General features: G+C 42.5%; 1 protein-coding gene across 1 annotated transcript; it reads left to right on the forward strand.

The window, feature by feature from the left end:
- Positions 1-444: 444 nt before the first annotated feature.
- MUC21 (mucin 21, cell surface associated) lies at positions 445-21,423 on the forward strand. Its single transcript, XM_004391233.2, is given in 3 exon segments — positions 445-1,155; positions 1,467-1,648; positions 20,907-21,423. Coding segments are annotated over 3 exon segments (1,410 nt in total).
- Positions 21,424-21,831: the final 408 nt, after the last annotated feature.

Genomic DNA, 21,831 nt, shown 5'->3' on the forward strand with positions numbered 1-21,831 from the left:
ATGTTTCCTGAATAACATTCTGAGAAACATTGTCCAAGAGGAAGGGAACAACTCTTTTAGAATGTATTCATTAATGTATACTAGCTTCACCTAGGTCCTACAATCTCATTTTGTACACTTTTTATTTGTATTGGATCTTGTACAGCAGAATATGGAATAAGCTTATCTACCAGTGAAACCAGGTCACGTAACCCTAGTATTGGAGGGCGACTTGTTATAGTAGTTAAGAGCGCAGATGCAACAGCATAGATGTAAGTTCCTGTTCCACTACTTACTAGTTGTATGAACTTGGACAAGCACCTTAATATTGTTAAGTCTCAATTTCATCATCTTAGCTTGTGATAATAGTAGTATCTATGTCATAGGGCTGTAGTGAGTATTGAATAGATTTATCCACCTCCTAGTGCAATTAAATAAGCTTTGAACACAAAGTATATATGCTTAATGTATATTTGTCCATATTTAGGATTATCATCAGGCATAACTTCCAATGGGACTATCACACCAACAAACACTACCTTCGGTGGGACTAGCACACCAGCCACCACAGCATCCGTCACCACCTCCAGTGGGACTGACACACCAGCCAACACTGAGTCCATCACCACCTCCGGTGGAACTAGGACACCAGCTGACACTGGGCCCAGTACAACCTCCAGTGGGACTAGCATAACAGCCGACACTGGGTCCAGTACAACCTCCAGCGAGACTAGCACAACAGCTGAAACTGGGTCCAGCACCACTTCCAGTAAGACTAGCATACCAGTTGACACTGGGTCCAGTACAATCTCCAGTGGGACTAGCACGCCAGCCAATACTGTGTCCAGTACAACCTTCAGTGGGACTAGCACACCAGCAGGCACTGAGTCCATCACCAACTCCAGTGGGACCAGCCCACCAGCCAACACTGGGTCTGGTACAACCTCAAGTGGGAATAGCACAACTGCCAACAATGGGTCGAGCGGAAACTCCAGTGGCTCTGGCACACCTACTCCAACTGGAACCCACACAACTTCAAATAGGATTAGCACAAGTGCTGCTACTCTCACTAATGAGAAGCCTAGTGGGTCCCTGAAGCCATGGGAAATCTTCCTCATCACGCTGGCCTCAGTTGCAATTGCCGTTGGACTCTTTGGTGGGCTCTATGTCTGTGTGGTGAGTGCCTAATGTGTAGGAAAGTGCTTGGGGGAAGGAGCAGCAGGGACATAAGGAAATGGGATGCGAATAGTAGGTGAGGAAAGAGAGATCAGGAAAGATTTATAAAAGAGAACTTGCAAGTTAGAACCAGAGGAACCAATCAATGTGCATAAGAAACCACGCACATTGGGGAAAGGAATAAAGGCTGGAGGACGGAGTACTAAATTAAGGAGATGGTTGGAAGGAGGGCAGATTCCAGAAGGAGTCCCTGGTGAAGGGTTGGGAGAGAGAAATACAACCTTGAAACTGTCTTCCCTTCTTTTTTCTAGAGAAACTCCCTGTCACTGAGAAATGTCTTCAACACTGCTCTTTACCGGCCCCATGGCCCCAACCTTGGCCCCGGTCCTGGAGGGAATCATGGAGTCCATCATAGGCCTAGGTGGAGCCATAACTGGTTCTGAAGGAGACCAGTATGTTCAGTAGCCGTGGAGATGAGTGAGAGAGACAACCAGTCCTGAGGGGCCCCTGAAGCCAGAGTGTTTCATTCTTCAGAGAAGAAGTTGAGCTGGGAAACCAGAGATCTGAGTTTCCTTTCATTCATCCCCAAGAGCCCCCTCCCAGCTTTGTCTGTGTCTCTGACAGCCTTGGGAAAGACACTTCCTCCCTCACTCTTGCTTTTACCAGACACTGGAAAGAAGAGAATATATTGGTCATTTAGCTAATAAATAAACTCATCCAATATGTATGAGATCAAGAACCTGTGTGTGCACATGAGTACGTGTCTCTAGCTTTGAGCCGAATTTCCCAGTCACATGAGAGAACCTCATGCCAGAGTCCACTTGTTAGTCAAAATCTCCATTGTAAAATCCAGAGATCTTATTCATGTCTGTACTCACTTTCTAGTTCTTCTTGCCCCAAGCAAGACCCCCGTATTACTGAGACTCACGCAGGATGGCAGGAGAATTGAATTGGGAGACATGGGAAGGGAGGACAGGTGCCTGGATTCTCTGGGTTGTGGTAGTACATAGGGAGCCCAGAGCATGATGAGTTGGAGAAAGGGCAATTATGTGCGCTGTGAACTATGTTCATCAGACTCACAGTTCCCAGGGCATTTGCATCTGCTCCAGACCTGGGCTACTTAACAAAGGTGCTAGTTGCACTTCTCTCTCAGAGTGCTTCTTGTTTTCCCAAGGGAAAGACTGTCTGACGTGCTAAGGTCTAACCTTCAAGAGGTGCATGACAAACACCTGGGCCTGAGAGTCTTGTAAATCCCCAACCAAAAGGGCTACATGTATCCCTTTAGTGGATTCAGGGGAGGGGACTACCTAATCCTATAGGCTTTGGAGGACAGAAGGTGAGCTTCTTTGGAAAGTGGGCTTGCTCCAAATCCACAGGCCGTGAGAGGGCTCCCACCTGGGACACAGCCCTCAGGAGAGAATTAGCATTTGCTGGTGGATTCATGGCAGTGGAAACTGCTGCACTTTCCACCACTCACTGGATTTCTCAAGTGTCAGCAGACTAAACAGTTGGACGTCATCAATGAGGTCATACTGAGCCATGAGCAGGCAAAAAAAGAACAAGCAACAAACCACCTCACTTAAAGGGACCCAGCCACCAGAAGGAGAAACTGAGTTGAGCACCCTGTAAAGGTGCCTCCCACTGGTGTGAACTGTGGAAAGCATAAGCGAAAATAAGTAAGATCAGGCAAGGGAATACAATTAGTCATTAAAAAAAAAAACTTAAAAGATGCACTATTCAAGTTTAAGACTTTAGATAAATTGATAGACAAATAACAGACACATTGAAAGAGGCTGGCCACTGTTAAGAATTAAATTGCCTAATCTGGAAGAGCAAATGGGAGACATCTTTCAATTAGATATAACAATACGGAGGTGAATATCATAAGGAAAATAGACACTTGGAGGATTGATCAGGAGGACTAACATGCAAATAATAAGGTTCAAAAGGGAGGGAAGAAAGGAAGAGACGGATGAGAGGAAGCAAAGGAACAATGAAAAGAAAGATTTGAGTCTGCAGATAGAAAGAATTCACCAAGTACAACTCTATAAATATACTAAAAATCATCGAATTATACATTTTAAATAGGTGAAGTATACACATGGGGTCTCCATGAGTCATAATAGATGGCATGTTTTTTTTCTTTTTTTCACACAGTATGTAAATTGTATCTCAATAAAACCAAAAACCAAATCCGCCGCCGTCGAGTCGATTCCGACTCATAGTGACCCTATAGGACAGAGTAGAACTGCCTCATAGGGTTTCCAATAAGACTGTTGAAACTATTACCAGGCAACCCTTCAAACTTGGAGCTGAACCCACTCCTGGAGATCACTTTTCAGCCAAACACTAGGCAGGCCTATAAAGCAAACAATAACACCAGTGAGGAATGAGCTCCTCAAAACATTCAAATATACAAGACTAAAAGGGTAGCATTTACTCAAAAACAAAGTTTAGAAGGCAGGAAGGGGCAGGAAAGCTGGGTGAATGGAAACAGGGAACCCAGGGTGGAAGTAGGGAGAGCACTGACCCACTGAAGGAGTTGCAACCGATGTTACAAAAAAATCTGTGTATGAATTGTCGAATGGGAAACTGTTTTGCTCTGTAAACTTTCACCTAAACTGCAACAAAATGTTTTTAAAAAAATTACTCTAAAGCACAGATGAAAAGGTAAGGGGGCAGGTAAGCTAGAGTACAGGAAATAGTACAACCAGAATGAAATGAATGAGAATGATGAAGCATTGTAAAAAATGTAATCAATATCACTGAATAATTTGTGTAGAAATTGTTAAACGGGAACCTAATTTGCTGTGTAAACTTTCACCTTAAACACAATAAAATATGATTTAAAAAATATATTATCAGGCATGTCTTGCAAATATAATTTCTGATTTGCAAAGATAAACAACAAATGAAACATCAAATGATTAGGAATGGGCCTGTTGAGATGGAGGAAGATGGAAAGGGAGAAAACCATGAGGAGCAATTTTGCTTGTAATTTATTCACGTGGTTATGCTGTGAATATCTCGATACTCCCAGCAAGTACAGTGTGTCCATGGAGTTTGGAAGCATCATTGCCCAAGTTTAGCCATGGAATGCACCTATCCTCCAACCTGATGAAACCTTAGCTCATCAAGCACGCTTGATTCGTCCAAAAATCCAAGAAGTGGACAGGGTTAAAGTGCTGCCCCCTCTAGAACTTGTGCCATTGTGCTGCTGATCTATCTAGCACAATGGTCTTCAAATGGAGTCTGTGCCTCATACTCTTGGAAGTACACAAAGGTTTTCTGAAGAGTATTATGCAGGCGTGGATTGTTTTAAGGGAATCTATTTCCAGATCTTCAACTTTCATATATATATTTGCCTAAAACTGATCTGTCTGAGAGGACTTCTGGGGTCAGGACATCAGGCCAATTATACTTTTCTAACTCCCCCTTTGTAATCACCTGTATTTTTTCTCTCTAGCTCCTATGTTATTATTATGATGCATTTCACTAGGGTGTGGAAAATTCCAGGGTGCCAAATAAAGGGACAACTCAGAAATTTCTTCTAATTTAGGCATCATATATCCACAGTGGACCCTTGGTGCAGTAGTTAAGAGCTCGGCTGCTAACCAAAAGGTCACCAATATGAATGCAGTAGCCGCTCCTTGGAAACCCTATGGGGCAGTTCTATTCTGTCCTATCAGGTCACTACAATTCGGAATTGACTCGATGGCAACGCGTTTTGATTTAAACCCACAGAAGGGCTTCATATTTTTCCTTGCCTTGTATAAATTCCCATAAAGGGCAAAATGAGTGTTAAATAACAAAAAGATTATTTGGCACATGTTTGGATGTTATGAATTCAGATATGCTGTAGAATGGGGTAGCAAAAGTAATAAAAATTTCTGTTTAACAGTCTCTCTTCTCCCATCCACTGTCAAAGAATGCATCCCTCCTACGGGGCATCCCATGAGAGAAGAGCAAAGATACTTTCAGTAAGAAATAAAGATGACAGCACCTTATTTAACTAGGTGAAAATCTTATGGCAAGTCAACTTGCTTATCTATCTGTTTGCCTGTCATGGATTGAATTATGTCCCGCCCCAAAATGTGTGTATCAATTTGGTTGGGCCATGATTCCCAGTATTGTGTGATTGTCCTCCATTTTGTGATTGTAATTTTATGCTAAAGAGGATTAGGGTGGGATTGTAACACCCTTACTAAGGTCACATCCCTGATCCAATGTAAAGAGAGTTTCCCTGGGCCTGCACCACCTTTTATCTTACAAGAGATAAAAGGAAAGGGAAGCAAGCAGAGAGTTGGGGGACCTCATACCACCAAGAAAGCAGGGCCAGGAGCAGAGAACGTCCTTTGAACCTGAAGTTCCTGAGCTAAGATGGTCCCAGACCAAGGGAAGACTGATGACAAGGACCTTCCCCTAGAGCTGACAGAGAGAGAAAGCCTTCCCCTGGAGCCTGCACCCTGAGTTTAGACTTCCAGCCTACTGGACTGTAAGAGAATAAACTTCTCTTTGTTAAAGCCAGCCACTTGTGGTATTTCTGTTAAAGCAGCACTAGATGACTAAGATACTGCCTATTTTAGAATAGTCAAGATTTGTAAAAACATTCTGGGAAACGGCAACTTGCCATAAAGCACACTTCTGGGTTGTCACTATTCTCTGTAAAGAGAAAGAGCTTGGCAATTGCTCTCATTCACCAGTTTCTTGGTCTAGGTCACAGTTAGGTCTTTTGCATGATTTCAAGGAAGAAAATGTAAAAAATTCCACATTTATTTTCAAATTGATTAATGTTACATTTTAAGATGGAAAGAACATAGAGAGTCTTTACAGCATGTCAGCTAAGAGCACAGATTGTGGAGCTAGAATTTCTGGTTTCAAATCCAAGCTCAACATGACCTTGCACAAATTCTTTCATCTTCTGGGTTTCAATTTCCTCATAGGTAAACATGAGGATGATAACAATACTCACATCATGGTGTTGTTATGAAAACCTTAGAATAGCCCTACATTTGTTAAGTGTGCTATAAATTTTGCTATTATTTTTATACATTCTTGAATATTTATTCAGACACAGGAAAAACATTTTCATTTACTTTTGTAGTGCAATGGATCACTTTTTTGTGGCCTTTCTCACCACGGTTTTGTAACTCCCACCCAAGTGACTGAGTGGGACCATGCTTATAACGTATATGTCACCCTAACAAGGCTAGGCTTAAAATAGAGCCAATTCCAGAGCAAGAGAGGACCTTACAACCACCAAGGAAGAATAGAGAGGAGTGGAGTGAGTCCTTTGGGCCCAGGATCCCTGCACTGAGAAGCTCCTGGAACCAGGAGACCGAGAGAGAGAGAAGAGACCTGTAACACTGAAGATGGTGAGAAGCGGTGGCAGAGAAATGGCAGCAAAAGAGACTGGCAGGAGATGGTGCAATGGTCTTCCCCGCCCACAGAGCAAGAAAGCTGAGTACCTTTGGGCAGGAGACTTGCTGGAGTAGGGTGCCCCCAGGCACTTGGTGGAGCTAGGTTTGCCAACCCTTGAAGGGAGAACTGAGCACCTTTGGGCAGAGGCTTACTGGCAGAGTAGGGTGACTCAGGGCACTTATCGCCAGACCTCAAAGAGCCTTGTAACACTTGCCCTAGCAGGGCAGAGGCCTAGGGAGACAGGAAGGAGTGCCTGAGAGCACAGCTGAGAAGAGGCTGCTCTAATGAAGGAACTGCACCCTGAGCGTTCCTCAACCTGAATTGTGACCTGTTACTTCCCTAATAAACCCCATAATCATGAGTATGGTCTATGAGTTCTGTGTGGCCATTGCAATAAATTATTGAATCCAGCAGAGAAGTAGAGAGTGCTGTGGGAGGGATGGTTGGTGTCAGAATTGGTAAAGATGGCAGAGAGAGGAGGCATGTCTGACCTTGGCCTCATAGAAATCATCCTTGGGTTGTTGGTCTTGATTCTCCTTTCCCCTTGTGAAGTTAGAGGAGGTTAGACGCCGCCTCCAGCCGTTTTCATACTTTTCACCAAAAGATTATTGAGGAGTGTAAAATTTAACATGGGGTCTTACAAGTCACAAGAAATTTTTAAAAAGTTGATAAGCATTATCTTTTGGTGTAGAGAAGCATGATACGGCGATCAATAAAAATCTTTCAAGCTTAAAATATTATAGTAGAATAATGAAGGGGGAGTGAAATGGAGCTGGAAGTTCACAGAGCACAAGGAACAATGTAAAAAGCCCAGCTGTTGATGAAGAACTTGCTTATGTGCTATTAAAAAGAATAATGGTGTGGTGGTAGGGGGAAGTATTGAAATGTCACAGTGTTTAGAGTCTACTGGAAACATTTTAAAGGATAGTAAAACTATTTCATTATTTCAATGTCTATATTTACAATATAGTAGAAATTACATTCTTTGCAATTATTAAATTTATGATAAAAATTTAGATTAAAACATAAACAGATATGGATATATATTTTTTGAAAAAATATATATGTATATACATAGTTTTTCAAAATTCTTTTGAGAACGTTTGAGCAGAAAATCTGAAGATTGCTGCTCAAGCACATAGGGACATTTCTACACAAATCGTGGTCAACATACCTGACCAAGTTTAAGCAACCTCATGAGAGATCTTTATCTCCAAATTCAAGGATGGGTACCGCCATCAGGGTGGCCAACTTGCAGGAAGATAAGTCACAGTCATAGATCACATAGGGCTGTATTTCACAGCAGAACTGCCCCATGGAGTTTTTTGTTGTATTTATTTTCTGATAAACCATATGTCACATGGGAAGGCATCTCTGAGATTCCTTGTAATAAAAAGAGCTCTGCTTGAATTTGGGAATAAACTAAGATTAGAAAAAAGAAAGCAGGTATCTTGTCCCTCCATATTGAAGAGGTTCTGAGCCAGGACATGGTGAGGTTGAGGGACATTGCAGTGAGAATCTGGAACTGAACTAAATAAAACTTTCAGCACAAATTGTACAAGGATGAGTTTTGAAACTATGCTGTGTGCTTCGAAATTGTCTACTTGTACGTAAGTGTCTGGTCCTTGAAATTCCTTAGACTGCAATAAACTAATCTCTTGCTCTCTAAAACCAACATAAATTCTAAGCTCTGAGCTCCTGCCTGCTCTTTCCTTCATAGTCATCAGAACTGACTCTCAAAACAGGCTCAAAAAATGATCTCTGACCTGTCAACTTCACTCGGGCAACCTACTCCTAACTCATTAATTCTCTGAACCTGTCCCTTCTGATGACTTATTTCATCTGTTTCTTAAACTCCATGTGGCTGGACCTCCTGTGGTTTTATATTTAGGCTCTTTCCAACAGTGACAACTCTAGAATTTCTACATAGGAGGGGATTGGGAACAGGTGATCTGGTTGGAAGGAGATGCCAGAGAACAGATCTGAACCCTATTTGCATATGACACACTCTTTTTATAATGATTAAGAGCACAGGAACTGAAGCTAGGTAGCTAGTTCAGTTCCTGACTCTACCACTTATTAACCTTGTGAGTTTAGCCAAGCCACTTGACTTCTCCCTGACTTCATTTCCTCATTTGTAAAATGGACACAATAGTAGCACTGTGTCTTAGGAATGCTGGACGACAACACAGGTTCCCAGTGATCTGATGGGAGGAGAGAAAGTTCAGGAGAGACCAGCTTGCAGGACCTGAGTCCCTCTTCTGCACCACCATAATTGTTGTCAGGTGCTGTTGAGTTGATTTTGACTTATAGTGACCCCTGTGAGTAGAACTGCCCCATAGGGTTTTCTAGGTTGTAATCTTCACAAGAGCAGATCACTAGATCTTTCTCTTCAGGAGCAGCTGGGTGTATTTGAACTGCCAACCTTTTAGTTATTGGCCGAGCACTTAACTGTTGTACTACCAGGGCTCCTTCACACCACCATTACCCACTGCCGTCGAGTAGATTCTGACTCATAGCGATTCTGTAGGACAGAGTAGAACTGTCCTGCAGGGTTTCCAAGGAGTGGCTGGTGGATTTGAACTGCCGATCTTTTGGTTAGCAGCCAAGCTCTTAACCATAGCACCACACCACCATTAGGAGGCATAAATTCCCCCCTTCCACTGAGAGGACATGCAGGAAAGAAAAGATGGAGGGGAGACTCCTTGAAAGGGAAAAAACAGCCCTAAAAGAGGGCATTGAACTTCATATGGGCCAAATATTTACCTAAAAGAGACTTTTTACATTTTTTCTTCTACTTTTAAAATTATGACTTAAAATATATACAGTAAAATGTGCAAAGTGCACACACCATAAATGTTCAACTTGTGGAATTTTAACATGTGTATCCACCCATGTACCCACAACCCAGATTAAGATGTGCAGCATTCCTATCACCTAGAAGGCTCCTTCCTGCCCCCTGCCCAGTAATATCACCCACAGAAGAAGCCACTGTTTTGACCTCAATCATCATCAGTTGATTTTTCCCTGTACTTGAACTTCATATAAATGGGACCATACAGTATACATTCCAAAAGAGACCCTTTTAAAAATAAATGAAATTGAATTATCAATATTTGGTAAGCTTAAATCCATATCCCCATCCCTTACCACAGCTGTCCCTGCCATTGAACTAAGTCAGATCAGTTATAGCAAATTATGTTACATTTGTTCCTTGCATATCTGAGTTACACAGTGTAAATGTCAACACACTACTAGTTGTGAGGCCTACAAATAGGGACCCAGGTGACTTAGGACCCTTGCCCCTTGCTGAAAGAACTACCCAGAGAGAAAAACCAAAACCAGTTGCTATTGAGTTGATTCATGGTGACCCCACGTGTGTCAGAGTAGAACCCTGCCCTCCATAGGGTTTTCAATGGCCGTGACCTTTCAGAAATAGATCATTAGGCCTTTCTTCTGAGATACCTCAGGGTGGATTTGAACCGCCAACATTTTGGTTGGTAGCTGGGCACTTAACTGTTTGGGCCACCCAGGGACTCCTTTGTCAAAAATAGACCCAGGGAAACTGGTAGTGCTGCACGCCCATCAGCCCCTAGTCAATCCCCACCCCACTTGGCACTAGAAGTGATTCACTGAGTATCCACCTCCCCACCCTTGAAGAGGCTAGGGAAAGTGTCACTCACCCATCCACATGCTGCTTTGCTTCCAGGAACAGAAACTCTGGAGAAAACCTCACATACCTATTGGTCATCACACCCTCCAAGTTTCCAGCTTCCCCCGAAGAGATGCCTATTGACCTTTAAGATTGATTTGCTTCCGTTTCCTCTCTTCCTCTTTCCTTCTTCCACAAAGGACTCCCGCTCTGGAAATGAGACATACCGAAGGAAAATAGGTTCAGATCATCTCTGGCCCAAAGGTGGGTCCCTTCCACTCTGACAAGCTTGACCTTGTGTTCTGCTTCCCTCCCTACTCCTCTTTATGCGTGCAACCTTTGATCATGCCTGGCTCACTTCGTTTCCACCCTCATCGCTACAGGGCACCTCTCCGAAAACAGTCCTGAACTGCAGAAAGCATATCACAGAGCTGCCCCTCCCCTACCCAGGAGCACCTATAAATGCCATAGCTATGCCCACAAGAAAAAAGAAGAAAAACAAGAAGTTAAATGGTGGAGTAATTTGTGGCTCTCCTGCTGCCCTGTGCTTACCCTGGCACCGGCTGGCCTTCGATTCTTTTCCTGCAACTTCATTTAAAATCGAGGCCCTGAGGGTAAGCCCCTTGAGTCTCCACCCTGCAGCCCATCTTACCTCTGGAACCCAGTCATTCTAGATACAATTTCTCAAGTGAACCACTCCAAGATGAGAAGAGGAAAAATCTCGCCTGCTTTCTGGTTCCTAATGTTGCTACTCTTTGGACTCCTGAGACCTGGTAAGTGAATTATCAATTAGTGAGAGAGAGAGGTATGGGGGCCACAGAAAGTCTGAAGGAGACAAGGGTCCCCTGTCCAGGCATGGCTCTTCTTCCAGAAGCAAAGGTGATACGCTCCTTTTGTCCATTTCTGTGAAAGCCAGTCCTGAACCCATCTCCATTGACCATGACTCTGTCCACCTTCCCCTTGTAGCAAATTCATGTTCGTCTCCCCAGCTGTGAGTGTGAGCAAGAACAGGAGGTTGTCTTGCTTCCCTTGATTCTTGAATAAATATTTTGTTGTTACCTGAAAAATTCTAGTTCCAATAGCATTTTTTTTAAATTGTGGTGAAAATATACGTAACAAAACATAAGCCATGTCAACAATTTCCACATACACAATTAAGTGAGATTGGTTATGTTCTTCAAGTTGTGCAACCATTCTCTCCAATAGCATTCCTAATTCCAAGTTAGAACCAGGTCTTGAGTCTAAAGCCAAGTAAAAGTATTCCTTCCTTGATAGATGCCTGATTTCAAATCCATGTTTCTTTCCTCAGAATTCCCCTGAGAGAAACAAAGTGAAGATTGATCACTGAGAAACCAGGATTTTGACCCTGGATTCAGCAGTGGTTGTGAAGGAAAGGACCTCTGGTGGTACAGTGGTTAAGAACTGGGCTGTTAACCAAAAGGTCAGCCGTTCGAATACACCAGCCATTCTTTGGAAACCCTATGGGGCAGTTCTAATCTGTCCTACAGGGTCACTATGAGTTGGAATTGACTCAGTGGCAACGGATTTGTGAAGTAAATAGCCCAAGGGGAGAAGTGAGTCAGGGCTCCAGTGTGATTCCAGCTGACTGCCTACGCCCTGTTCCTTTGACTCCTGCCTTTGATGTCTTACAATATCATTTTTCTCTCCTTAATCATTAGATGCCAGGTTAATCATATCTGCTTCCTTTGCCTTTACCATAGAATGGTGTGTCAAGAAGAAGGAGGTGTAGACTTGAAAGAAAAGGCCTAGGTTGAATGATGTGAAGGATTTTTGTGATTCCTCCCCTCCTTCCCTTTATTCGCCAATATCTGTCTGTTTCTTGCATCCTTTGCTGGATTTGCATCCTTACTCTGCTTCTACATTCCTTCCCTCAAGGTTCTTTTTCTTCCCCTTTCTTGTGAGCCCCTTCATCCTGAATACTTCAACTATTCCCTACCTGTAGAAGACTTCCAAATCTGCCTCTAGCCTCTCCTAATGCCTGAACTCCAGTCCAATCCATCCAATTATGTTTTGAGGTGCTTTTTTTGTGTGTGCAACTATCACCACTATTTATTTCCAGACTGTTTCATCAGCCCAAACAGAAACTCTGTACCCTTTAAGCAATAGTTCCCCATCCCCCCAGCCCTTGGTAACCACTAATCTTTCTATCTCTATGCATTTGCCTATTCTAGATATTTCACATAAGTGGAATCATACAGTGAACTTTGCAAACTTTATGCTAAATGAAATAAGCCAGACACAAAATAACAAATATTTTATGATCCTATCCATCAGTTTTAAACAATAACCTCTTTGCCTCAGAATGAACATGTCATTCATGTAGTCGTTCTAAAAACCATTTATGGAGCTCCTACACTATGCCCTGGTGATGTAATGGTTAAGAACTACAGCTGCCAACCTAAAGGTGGGCAGTTCAAACCCACCAGGCTCTATGGGGCAGTTCTACTCTGTCCTATACAGTTGCTATGAGTTGGAATCGAGTTGACGGAAATGGGTTTGGTGTTTTGGGATACTAGGCCAGGCAGTGCTCATCACTCAGCCATAGTGAAGAATGGCGCACAAAAAGCCACAGTCTCTGCCCTTGTGGAACTCCAAGTCTACTGTAAAAGACAGACCCAACAATATTTCATTACGCTAGGTTAGCACGGGTCAACTCCTCCATCTGAGCTCTGCATCACATTCCACCCTCATGCACATACACCTCATATTCCATCTCACAATTGTTCCAAAAAGGTTGTATCAAATTTTTCGTATTAAATTGATATTTAGTGTTTACATTATTCCAACTATATGTTGTTGTTGATGTTGTTAGGCGCCTTCGAGTCGGTTCTGACTTATAGCAACCCTATGCGCAACAGAACAAAACACTGCCCGGTGATGTGCCATCCCCACAACCATTGCTATGCTTGAGCCCATTGTTGTAGCCAGTGTGTCAACCCATCTTGTTGAGGGTCTTCCTCTTCTTCGCTGGCCCTCTACTTTATCCAGCATGTATTCCCTTGTTCTCTGGTTTTCCAACTGTGTAAGTAACATTTATAGCTGGGGCATATATTTTACTGTGATTACTTTCCTTTCTTGTTGTTAGCTGCTGACTCATGGTGACCCCATGGGTTAGAGGGTAGAACTGTTGGCTGTAATCTTTACAGAAGCAATTCACCAGGGCTTTCTTCTGCAGAGCCACTGGGTAAGTTTGAGCCAACAACCTTTAGGTTAGCAGCCAATCACAAACCACTAGCACCACCCAGACTCCTATTTCCTTTCTTGTACATTCTATTTCTTTCGGCGTAATAATAGCATCACTTCTTCATCTGCTTAGTTTTCTTCATATATATTATTAATTTACCCCCAACCCCCCACCAGAAGTATAAATTTCTTCTCAATACATATGAGGCAAGCTATCAGTTTTACCTTTTTCACTTGAGAAATCCCATCTGGAAGCAACTGTCTATCTCCAATCAGTGCTGGTTGCTCCCTAGATCTGCTGCCCAGCTCTTGTCCTACAGTTTTCCTTCACCAACATTCTGGAAATCCCCTTCTCTCTTGTAGAGCTCTATCTCTTCTTTCTTGCTTTATTTTCTAATTTTGTTGCAGGACTTGCTCTAACAGCTTCCTAAGAGAGGGTACATGGTAGGAATTACACACTAAGAAACAAAACAAAACAAACAAATTTATGCACTGTTAGGGTAATACTAAGCTGCTGTAATAAGAGTGTAATAAAGTGACTTTTAAAAATAAACAAGTTTAAAAAATAGAATAAACAAGTTTATTTCTCTCCCATGTAACAGCCCCAAGGTGAGTATGATAAGATGGTGGCAGTTCTGCTCCAAGGTAAATATGGCTCTGCCATCTTCACATGGTTTCCGATGTCATCACCATATCAGCCAAATGGAAGAGGGAATGTCAAAAATCCATGAATACCAAAAAGAAAGAAAGAAAAGAAAAGAAAATAGAGGAAAAAGGCGTGAGAAGGAATATTGGTGATCTCTAGAAGCTGGAAAGTTCAAGGAATGGATTGTCCCCTAGAGTTTCCAGAAGGGAATGCAGCTCTGCTGACACCTTGATTTTAGCATAATGAGATCCATTGCAGACTTCTGAACTATAGATAGAATTGTAAGATAATAAATTTATGTTGTTTTAAGCCACTGGGGGGGAAAAATCTAAGAACAAGGATTTCTTCTTAATCAATTAGATACATCCCTTCCCTTCACAGTCCTCCAGCCGGGGCTTGGTCACATAGCCATGCCCAGTTGTAAGAGAGGTTGAGAAATGTAATCTAACAATCTACCCAAGAAGAAGAGAAAAATGTATCTACAATTTGCAGACCTTGTATGTTTGAAAATGTCGTTATTCCAGCCTCACATTTCATTCATAGTTTAGCTGGTCATAGAATTCTGGATTGGATATCATTTTCCCTCAGAATTTTGAAGGCATTTATCCATTGTTTCTAGATTCTATTTTGAGAAGTCGGATATTATTTCAGTCACTAGTCTCTTGTAGAAGACCCATTTTCTTTCTCTGGAAGATTTGGGATTTTAAAAAGTTAGTGTTGTTCTAAAATATCATGATACAGTAGTATAGTGTGTGTATTCTTCTCCTTTCATTGTGTTACAAATTTATGGAGTAGAAAGCCATGTCAGTCAGTTCTGGAAGTCTTTTCTTTCATTTTTTTTCTTTGATAATTGCCTCCTATCTTTTTTCTCTGTTGTCTTTCTGGAAATCTTACAATTTGGATTTTTGACCTCTTGTAGTGACACTCTAATTTTTTCTTGTATTCTAACTCTATCATTTTATTTTTTCTTTTTGGGAGGTTTATTCATTTAGCTTTTGAAGTCTTCTAATTCTTCTGGTGAATTTTGAAATTTTCTTTTCTTTTTTCAGTTTCAAAGAGATCTCTTTTGCTCTCTGGATGTTCCTTTTAAAAATGTCATCCTCCATTTGATTGTTGATTGGTTGGTTTTCCCATGGGTGATATATTTTCTCTTATCAAACCAGAAACAACATTTGAAATTGTTTTTGCTCTCTGCATTGTCTCAGTTGTCTCTGAGCTTGCTTCATAGAGATGCTTGTTTTGGTCTATTAAAAATAGCATGGGATCAGACCTCCTATAACTTCAGGGAGAGAGAGGAGAATCATCATCAGCATCAGCCCAAAGCTAATTCCTATGAAGTAGAGGTCAGACATACCTCCACACTGCAACCTTTTCACTAATTCTGACACTAGCCATCCCTCGCACGGCACTCTCTACTTCTCTGCTGGGTTCGATAATTCATTGCAACGGCCACACAGAACTCACAGATCATACTCGTGATTATAGGGCTTATTAGGGAAGTAACAGGTACAACTTAAGATCAGCATCAACAAGCTACAACTCAGGATCAGGATCAGAAAGCACGTATGCAAAGTCTGGGAGGCACATCCTTCCCTTCATTGTAGGACAGCTTTCTCAGCTCCTCTTGGCTGTGCAAGCAAGCAGGCCCTTCTCTCTGCTGTGCTCACCTCCTGTCAGCCCCCTCAGAACAGGTCTCTTCTTGGCCTCCTGAGGAGAGGATCCTCTCTGCCCTGGCCTCAGCCCTGCTTGGGCAACTGTTACAGAGCTCTTTAGCTCTGCTGGTAAGTGCCCAGAGGCACCTCACTCCATTAGCAAGCCTCCTGTCCGGAGACTGTCAGCTATCTTGCTCCATGGGCTGGGAAGCCCACTGGAGCCACCTTACTCAGTGGGCCAGGAAGCCCACTGTGCTGTCTTACACTGGTCTCCTGGTTCTTCTGCTGCTGTTTCCTTGTGACCGCTTCTCACCATCTCACACTGTCTCTAGTGTTATAACTCTTTGCCTCCTGGATCTAGGAGGTTCTCAGTGCAGGGACCCTGAGTCCAAAAGACATGCTGTTCTCTTGGCTCTTCTTCTTGATGGTAGTGAGGTCTCCGTTTCAGCCTCTGGGATTGGCTCTCTCTAAGCCTAGAGGGATGACAAAACCAACCAACAAGGGGATCTATGCACTTTATTTGCATGGTCCCATCCCCACAAGGGTTCCATGCACCTAGCAAAACAGTCCAGTCCCTTTGGTGGGCCACAAGTAATTTACTTGCAGTCCCACTCAATCATTTTGTGGGAATCACAAGACTATGGCTAGAAGGGCCATATAATAGTAATTCACTGCATGGTGGATCTTTCTAACTAATAATAATGACTTTCTTCAAATATCTGGTGATCCCAGAATGTCATTTGTATTTGAGAATGAGGTACTAAAATGATGACTAGAAGCTCTGTGTGCATAATGGGGTCTGTTAACTGGTGGCCTTAACTCTAGGGTAATTTGGCCGAAACCTGGCAGCTTTGACTGGGGAGAACCTCAAAATGTTAGTATCTGCTGGTCTTTTCTGGTGTAAGCTAATTTCCTTCTACAAGAAGAATTCTCCAGGCTCCTGACTAGAAGTATAAGCATAGCTGCCAGTGCACTAGAAGCTGAGTAGGGGAAGAGGCAATGTGAGTTTTACAGTTCAGTGTATAGGCATTCACTTAATCCCATGGTTTTCAGTACAACTTTTCAATTCTGCACTCAGCAGTGCTGAGGATCCCTAATCCAGAGTTTTTTTTTTGGTTCAGTATCTCCAGAGATAAACCCTAGGCTCATGTGAGGGAAAAAGATGTATTCACCTAACTATTTGAGTGGAAGAAGGGATCTGGGGCTACGGGATGGTATCTAGCTGCATTGTACTTAAACCATTTCTCCTATATTTAGTCACATACACCACCCATGGCTTCAGAGGAACCTGATTGCAATTCCTGAACTTTCCAGGATTCCACAGAGCGAATAACTTACCAGCGGGTTCGAATTCATCAGCTGCTCCATGGGAGAAACATGTGGCAGTCTGCTTCCTTAAAGATTATAGCCTTGGAAATGCTATGGGGCAGTTCTACTCTGTCCTATAGGGTCACTATGAGTTGGAATCAACTCCACAGCAATGGGGGGATGTACTCTTCTTCACCCCCATGCAGGCCTGTATATTTAAGCTTTCTCTGTTCTATTGGAGAGTTACCATTCATCTACCTGCTGTCTATTATCTACAATTTTGTACATGTCTCCTCTGCTGTTGTTATCTCTCTAGTTCTTTGTCCTTATGGGGTTAAGTATTTTGTTATTCTCTACTTTTGATCATCCTGTGAAATCTTTAAGCCTCCATGCATATCCAGTCACTCTTCTGTCCACTCCCATGAGGGTCTGCCTCATCATGCGAAACTGCTTCTCAGTAAGATAAATAATTATCTCCATCCTGTCCCACAGTTCAATGAATACTCCTCAGTCCCCCATCTTACTTGATCTCTCTGCAGCAATCAACTCAGTTAATCACCATATTTTTCTAGAGAACTTCTATTCTCTTGGCTTCCCTGACATCATCATTTAGAATTTTCTTCCTACCTTACCAGCTGCTCCTTCTCAGGTTCATTTCCTGGCTCTTCCTCCTATACTTGGCCTCTGAATGATGAAGTGTGCTGAGGCATGGTTCAGAGCCCTCTTCTCCAGGTATACTCTTCCTTCCTCCCAGATGATCTTGGCCATCTTTATGGTTTTAAATATAATCTATATTCAGTGGACTCCCAATTTTATGTTTCTTGCTCTGATGTCTTGCTTGAGATCTAAGCTCAGGCATCTAACTGAGACATAGCCTCTTGAATATCTAACAGGTATATTAAACTCAGCATGTCCAAAATTTCTGTCATTTCCAATTTCCACCCCCATCCTTATCCATCTGAATAAATAGAACCAATATCCAACTCTTTGCTAAAGCTTCATAAATAGTTGTCCTTGATTTCTCCCCTTTCCTTAGTCGTCCATTACATGTAGTCTCTCAGCATATCCTGTTGATTTTCGTTTTCTATGTTTAAGACATACCTTGTATTTTTCCACTTAATTTCATCTCCCTTGTGCCCATCCTAGCCCAATCAATAATCAGCTCTCTTAACCGATTTTCTGCTTCCACTCTTGCCCTCCTACAGTCCATTTTCTACACAGCACGGTGGGTGTGAGCTCTTAAAAGTGCAAATTGGTTTGTCTTCTCCTTCCCTTTCTCTTCCCTTCCTGAGCAAAAGCCCTAAAGTCATTAGATGGAGCAGAGCAAGGAAGATGTCAATGTTGGGGAGGAGAGGAGACAACAGTGTCTCAGCACAAGATATAAGACAACAAGCTGGGTAATGAGGATGTCTCCACGAAGTGGAAGCCTGGTATGTGGTGTCAGAGCCTAATGAGGGTGAGGAGAGTTTTCATGCAGTGAGGTAGTGGGGGCATGGTCCAGAATGAGGATCTGAAAATTTATAAAGAGAATATCTGTGAGTTGTGAGACAATAACAAGCAGTTTTCCATATGTGTAACTGGAGTTTCAGAAAAAGGGGGCAACAGAAAAAATATTTGAAGAAACAATAACTGAAAAAAATTCAATATGATAAAAACTATAAATCCACAGATCCCAAGAACTCAATGAATTTCAAGCAAAATAACATTTAAAAATCATACCAAGGTACAACATAACCAAATTGCTAAAAATAAGTGATAAACAGGAAATCTTAAAAGCAGCTAGAGAAAAAAAGATGCATTACATACAGAAGAACAAAGACAAGAATGATAGCAGACTTCTTATGAGAAACCATGCAAACTAGAAGACAATGAAGGAATACCATTAAGGTACTGAAAAGAATAGAGAAAGAAAAATGACTCACTCCTAAGTGTGAGTCTTAGCGCAAACTATTTTCACTTCCCACCTTAATTCCAACTAATCAAAAATAGCCACTTGTAATAATTCTGTGCAGGTACCATTATCTCCATGAAGTCACCAAACCAAAAAAACCAAACCCGTTGCCGTAGAGTCAATTCTGACTCATAGCGGCCCTGTAGGACAGAGTAGAACTGCCCCATAGGGTTTCCAAGGAGCAGCTGGTAGATTCAAATTGCCGACCTTTTGGTTAGCAGCCGTAGCTCTTAACCACTACACCACCAGGGTTTCCAACAACCAAAATTTCTCTCTTCTATGAACACGAGAGAAGCCCTGGTGGCACAGTGGTTAAGTGCTCAGCTACTAACTGAAAGGTCAGCAGTTGGAACCTACCAGCTGCTCCATGGGAGAAAGATGTGGCAGTCTGCGTCTATAAAGATTACAGCTTTGGAAACCCTATGGGGCAGTTCTACTCTGTCCTATAGGGTCATTATGAGTCGGAATCCACTCAGCAGCAATAGGTTTGGTTTGGTTCAGTTTGGTTCAGTGTGGCTTATGAACACCAGCTACCCATAACAAAGAAAAATAATGTGTAGTATTTTAATTATCCCTATCTGTTGCTTGCCTAACATGAATAATTTAAAAAATTAAGAGATAATTTACATACAAAAACATTCACACTTTTTACTATACAGTTCTATGAATTTTGATAAATGTTCAGCTGCATAACTGCTATTATAATCAAGATACAAATTTCCATCACCCCTCAAATTTTCCTCATGACGGTAGTCAACTTCTTACCTTGGCCAGTCCCCTGAAGACCTCTGATCTGTTTTCTACCCAAAGGTTTTAAATTTTCCAGAATTCATATGAATGAACTCCTTAATATGTAACTTTCTGAGTTGGCTTCTTTCACTTAGAAAAAGGCATTTGAGATTTATCTATGTTATTGCATGTATCAGTGGTTTGTTCCTTTTGTTGACTGAGTAGTATCCCATTGTACAGATGTACCATAGTGTACTTATCCATTGACCAGTTAAGGGACGTTTTGATTGTTTCCAGATTTTGAATAAAACCTCCACAGACATTCACATACAAGTTTTGTGTTGGATAAATCATTTTAAGTTGGAAAAGAATAAGATTATACCATTTATGTCAATGGCATAATTAAATCATTGTGCTTAGAGCAAAATAGAGACACAAACAAAGGTAGTGTTATTACTTGAACAAATAAAAACGAACAATCAAAGAAAAAATTAAAAAGCCCTAACCAGATAAAGAGAAAACACAGTCACGAGGAAAGGGAGAAAATATATATCAATAGAAAAAAAGCAAAAACAAGTATTTTAATAACATACTACAAAGGACTGCAAGGAAATCAAGGGTATGTACTATGAAAGGCAGGGATAATACTGATGTTTAAATCTAATAAAAGCAGATAGAGCCATTGAAGAGGAAAAATAAATGAAAGATGGAGAAGTATTGTCATATATGATCAGAAATTCCCAATGAATATTCCAGGGAAAAGCCTCACATCCACCTTGAGCACAACCAGCCCAAGAAATGGCACCTCGTTATCAGAGACCCCCACCACAGCGACTATAACAGGCAACATGTCTTCCTCAAACAGTCTAACCAGTGTCACAACAAGTTGGACATCCTCCCCAGTCACCAAAAATACAGCCAGTATGACCAGTGCTGTATCTTCTGTGATCACACCAAACCCAAAAAGTGTGATCACATCAAGCCCAAATGGTGATATCGCCTCATCAGACACCCCAGCCACAGCCACAATAGGTAACGTGTCCTCCTCAACCAGTCTGACCAGTGTCACAACAACTGCAACGTCTTCCCCAACCACGCACAACACAGTCAGTATGACCAGTGGTGCATCCCCCATAACCATATCCAACCCAAAAAATGAGACCTCCTCATCAGACACCTCACCCACAGCCCCACCACAGATGACATGTCCTCCTCAACCAGTCTGCTCAGTGTCACAGCAAGTCCAACGTCCTCCCCAACCACCCAGAACACAGCCAGTAAGACTAGTAATGCATCCTCCGTAAGCACCACATCAAACCCAACAAGTGACACCTCCACATCAGACACCTCAACCACAGCCACCAGCACAGGTGACACGTCCCCCTTGAGCAGCCTGACCAGTGTCACAGCAAGTGCAAAATCCTCTCCAACCACTCAGAATACAGCCGATAAGACCAGTGATGAGTCCTCGGTGACCACATATAACCCAAAAAGTGACACATCCTCATCAGACTCCTCAACCACAGCCACCACCACAAGTGACATCTCCTCCTTGAGCAGTCTGACCAGTGTCACAAGTGGGACACCCACCCCAAACACCCAGAACACAGCCAGTAAGACCAGTGATGTATCCCCCTTGACCACATACAACCCAAAAAGTGACATCCTCATCGGAAACCTCAACCACAGCCACGACCACAGGTGACATGTCCTCCTTGAGCAGTCTGACCAGTGTCACAAATGGGAAACCCATCTTAACCACCCAGAACACAGCCAGTAAGACCAGCGATGTGTCCTCCATGACCAGTGAGGTGTCCTCTGTGACCACATCTAACCCGAAAGGTGACACCTCCTCATCAGACACCTCAACCACAGCCACCACCACAGGTGACATGTCCTTCTCGAGCAGTCTGACCAGTTTCACAGCAAGTGTGACATCCTCCCCAACCACCCAGAACATGACCACTAAGACCAGTGATACTTCTTCCATGTCCACATCCAACCCAAAAAGTGACACCTCCTCTGACACCTTAAGCACATCCACCACCATAGGTGACATGTCCTCCTTGAGCAGTCTGATTAGTATCACAAGTGAGACACAAACCTCAACCAC

The sequence above is a fragment of the Trichechus manatus genome, unplaced genomic scaffold (assembly GCF_000243295.1).
Source record: "Trichechus manatus latirostris isolate Lorelei unplaced genomic scaffold, TriManLat1.0 scaffold00295, whole genome shotgun sequence".
Classification (NCBI taxonomy): Eukaryota; Metazoa; Chordata; class Mammalia; order Sirenia; family Trichechidae; genus Trichechus; species Trichechus manatus.